Source organism: Amblyomma americanum, chromosome 1 (assembly GCF_052857255.1).
Source record: "Amblyomma americanum isolate KBUSLIRL-KWMA chromosome 1, ASM5285725v1, whole genome shotgun sequence".
Classification (NCBI taxonomy): domain Eukaryota; kingdom Metazoa; phylum Arthropoda; class Arachnida; order Ixodida; family Ixodidae; genus Amblyomma; species Amblyomma americanum.
In genome coordinates this window covers 148,086,290-148,089,825 of record NC_135497.1, presented here as the reverse complement: position 1 = coordinate 148,089,825, position 3,536 = coordinate 148,086,290, and the positions used below count along the sequence as shown (strand labels likewise).

The window sequence follows — 3,536 nt, the reverse complement described above, 5'->3', positions numbered from 1 at the left end:
ATGTAAGGCTTAAATGTTCGATTCCTTTTGGGACGCGTTCATAGCTAATTTTCACAAATGTTGCCTTAGTATAATTATCATTCTTGCTTTAGTCAACTATTGTTCATTTAGATGGGTTTTTGGCATTTTAGCGGGACTTTTTTCAGTTGGGCGCTTTCGTCCTAGGGAAGACCGTTGATAGTTTTACGCCTTGATTTTTTGAAGCTAGACTGCCGTTCCGAAGTATTTTCAGAAAATTCCGCGTAGTGGACTACCGTTCTCGTATCAGTGAGGCATTTTTTTAGTTCTACGACACTTTCCTGACAACTGCGTTCGTGCGGGGCGTTGAATAACGCTCCTCGCCTTGACCGTACCGTGGGGTAAATGCCGAGTTTTTCCGCGTTCCTGGCGTCCTTCGGGGGTAAGTGCAGCGTTTTCAGGTTCCATACCAACTTTGAGGGCCACTCTAAAATATTTGATGTGTAGTTGGTGAGGCTCTGTCTAATGGCGGCGAGACGCCGTGCCTCGCCCGTTGCTAGGCCTCGCTGTAGAGCCTTAGTTCTGGGGAGAAGCGTCGGCCATATTCGACCGTATTTGCGCTTGCGGGAGCTTTGCGGTTCCGTTTTAGGGAGTGCCAGGCTATTAAAATTGCATTCCTGATTTACTTCAGCTTTCTGCCATTAATAGCATGTATACGCGTTTTCTGCACATAATTGTTAGCGCTCTTCTGACAGTTCAAAAATTCTGCTTACGGATATTCGTTTTTTTTTCTTGGAGGCTCGGGTGACCGTTTTGGAATAGTCAAAGAAATTTGGCCTAGTCGCGTTCGACTCCTTAATTTGCAACATTCCATCTTTTTAATCAGTTCCGTGCCCTTCGCCGCGTCTGGATTACGGAGTTCGCGTTTGATAGGCCAGTTACAAGATTCTGCGCAATATCTAGAGTGGTGAGGTTCATTGTTTCAGGTCTGTAGGCGCGAGTTTTGCGGCTAAGTAAAATTTTGTACGTTAACTTGCCCGGTGGAAATATTTTCTGCGGAAGCCAATATGGCCATTCGAGTGCACATTTGCATGAGGGACGCGGCGGAAGACAGGCGTGGCGTCTTGTCAACCTGGCGCTCGCCATTCTTCATTATCCCCAGGCCGCGCGGACTTGCGACGAAAGTATTAGGCCCATTTTTTTTACGATTGGGTTTGTAATTTCTGACGCCCACAGTGACGTTTGGGTTGGCTTCCTTTGCAATTTTGACGTGAATTTGAGGATTATGTGCTTTCAGCCAGTTTTACAGCTTGCTCCGCGTCGTGGCAGATTTGAGTGCCGCATGGCTGTTCTACGGGTGGGTGTGGCAATTTTTTTCCTTTGCAGCCACGCAACCACTTCGTACGAAGATGGGATCCCAACAGTTCTGCCTGAAATGGAACAACCACCAGTCGAACATGCTGGCCGTGTTCTATCAAATGCTGTCTAACGAAGCGCTGGTGGACGTTACGCTGGCGTGCGAAGGTCTCTCGCTGAAGGCGCACAAGATGGTCCTCTCCGCCTGCAGCCCCTTTTTTCAAGCGCTTTTTGCCGAGAATCCCTGCAAGCACCCTATTGTGATACTGAAGGACGTGCGCTACGTGGACTTGAGGGCGATAGTCGAGTTCATGTACCGCGGTGAGGTAGTCGTGCCGCAGGAAGATCTCATGGCGCTCCTCAAGACTGCCGAGACTCTGAAGGTCAAGGGTCTCGTGACCAGTGTGGACGGTGCTGCGGACTCTGGACCCGTGGGTTCGCCGCGTGCCGAATCTCCGCCGCTCAGTAAACGAAAGAGAAGCCGCCGGCCTCGGCGGCGCTCACCTAGCGACTCCAACAAGAGCGACTCTGAAGACGCTCCGCCGGCGACGCGTATCAAGGTGCCCGATAGTCCCGAAATTATTGAGGACGGTAGTATGTCTAGTGAGCACATGACCGACCCTCACACCGCGTCTCCTCCGAGTCGGGCTTCCAATGTGGCGTCGTCTACTGCCGTGCCTTCAGGCGCTCGTCACGGTTCAAGTGTTCAGGCCAGCATCTCTCAGCATACTCAGGACTCGATTGGTGACGACGTGGGGGAGGGCGACGATGCAGACTTTGATGTGGAGCCTTTGGACGTTATGGAAGAATCTGCGACGACCGAGAGCGTAGGTGACCTCTTGCCGCTGTGCTCCCCGTTTAAGAGTCTGTGCCCGTAACGATTGCCAAACATGCTCGTAGTTCTTACGATACGCCTTTTTATTTCTTCTCAGGTTCCAGTGTTCCCGGACGTTGCCTCGTCGTCACAAGCACTAGGGGACGAGTCACAGCAGTCTCATCACACAGGGTCCACATCCGGCAACTCTGCATTTGTTCCTGCTCAACCTTCATTGCCTTCAGACATTCCTATCAAGAGTCAAGGTAAACAAAGTTTTGCTTAAGTTTCTCGGCCCTGTTACTGACACCGCCTCGTAACTTGTCATTTGCAGTAGATATCGAGCCGTCGCCAACTAGTTTAACACCATACGATGACAAGATCATAGCACCTGTGGTCGCCGCCTCCCCTGCCGCCGCGTCATCCGGCGACGGCGCGTCCACCTCCATGGCGGCCACGGACGCGTCTGGCGTTCCTGCTATCGCCGGCCCGTCCGGTTATCAGCAGTCGACACCATCTCATGGTACGTATCCCGTCCCTGACCACCTAAGCCACCTCCACCTTTCTTTCTGCGTCACGTTTGCCCCACGGTGATCCTAGCCTCTGTGGGGATTCGGGGTTCAGCTTTGCTTGCAACGCCGGGGGCTGTGCACATGCCACGATTGCATCGGGCCCCATCTGAAACCCGGTCTCTAGTTAAGCTACCCTGTCTTTGGGCTGTAATTTCACTCTGAAACGCTTTGTTCTCATTTTGTTCCGAGACCACCGTTTATTTTGTAACTCTGCTAGGGAGCTGTTAGACTCAATGTTTTGCATTTTTCTGTGTCGCCATACTCTGTACAAATTACACAGCAGTAAAGTTATTTTCGCCTGCTGCTTCCCGCACGGAGGCTTCCCAGAAGACGTCCAGTCATTTGTCGGGTGTCATGTGTCGTTCAATCATCGGCGCTTAGTCCCGATGCGCTTTCGGTTTTCTGGAACCTGGAGCCGCCCTGAACAAGGTGCGTTCGCGTCCTGGTTTTCTGAGGGTGCCTGGCCAAGTCACTTCTAGCCTGCGGTCTTCACTCGTTCGGTTTTCGCGTCGCGCGCAATTTTTGCATCGTGCGATTGGTTCAAGCATCAGTGAAGACTCCTCTTCGATTGCAAGTTTCGCTCAGTGCCCTTTGACGTTCAAGGCTTTTTTTTTAATTTTTGTAGGTTAACTGCTAGGGTCTTCGGGTTTTAATCTTAACTGTGTGTTCTAAATGTGCTTGTATTGCTCTGTATTTGCCATGTACAACATGAAATAAATGGGGAATTGGTGGGGCTTCTAGTGTTCTTACACGATTTTGACAAGGGGCGAACAAATGTGAATGGATGCTTGTGTGCGCGTATGTGTGTGTGTGTGTGTGTGTGTGAGAGAGAGAGA

General features: G+C 51.0%; 1 protein-coding gene across 1 annotated transcript; it reads left to right on the top strand.

The window, feature by feature from the left end:
• Nucleotides 1-1,367: 1,367 nt before the first annotated feature.
• On the top strand, nt 1,368-3,330 carry LOC144114227 (uncharacterized). Its single transcript, XM_077647826.1, has 4 exons — nt 1,368-2,141; nt 2,247-2,394; nt 2,463-2,651; nt 3,326-3,330. The coding sequence occupies exons 1-4, from the start codon at nt 1,368-1,370 to the stop codon at nt 3,328-3,330; spliced, it is 1,116 nt and encodes a 371-aa protein (XP_077503952.1).
• Nucleotides 3,331-3,536: the final 206 nt, after the last annotated feature.

Coding starts and splice junctions, on each gene's coding strand:
- LOC144114227 (XM_077647826.1), top strand. CDS start 1,368: ATGGGATCCCAACAGTTCTGCCTGAAATGGAACAACCACCAGTCGAAC. Junction 2,142..2,246: donor AATCTGCGACGACCGAGAGC/GTAGGTGACCTC, acceptor ATTTCTTCTCAG/GTTCCAGTGTTCCCGGACGT. Junction 2,395..2,462: donor CATTCCTATCAAGAGTCAAG/GTAAACAAAGTT, acceptor TGTCATTTGCAG/TAGATATCGAGCCGTCGCCA.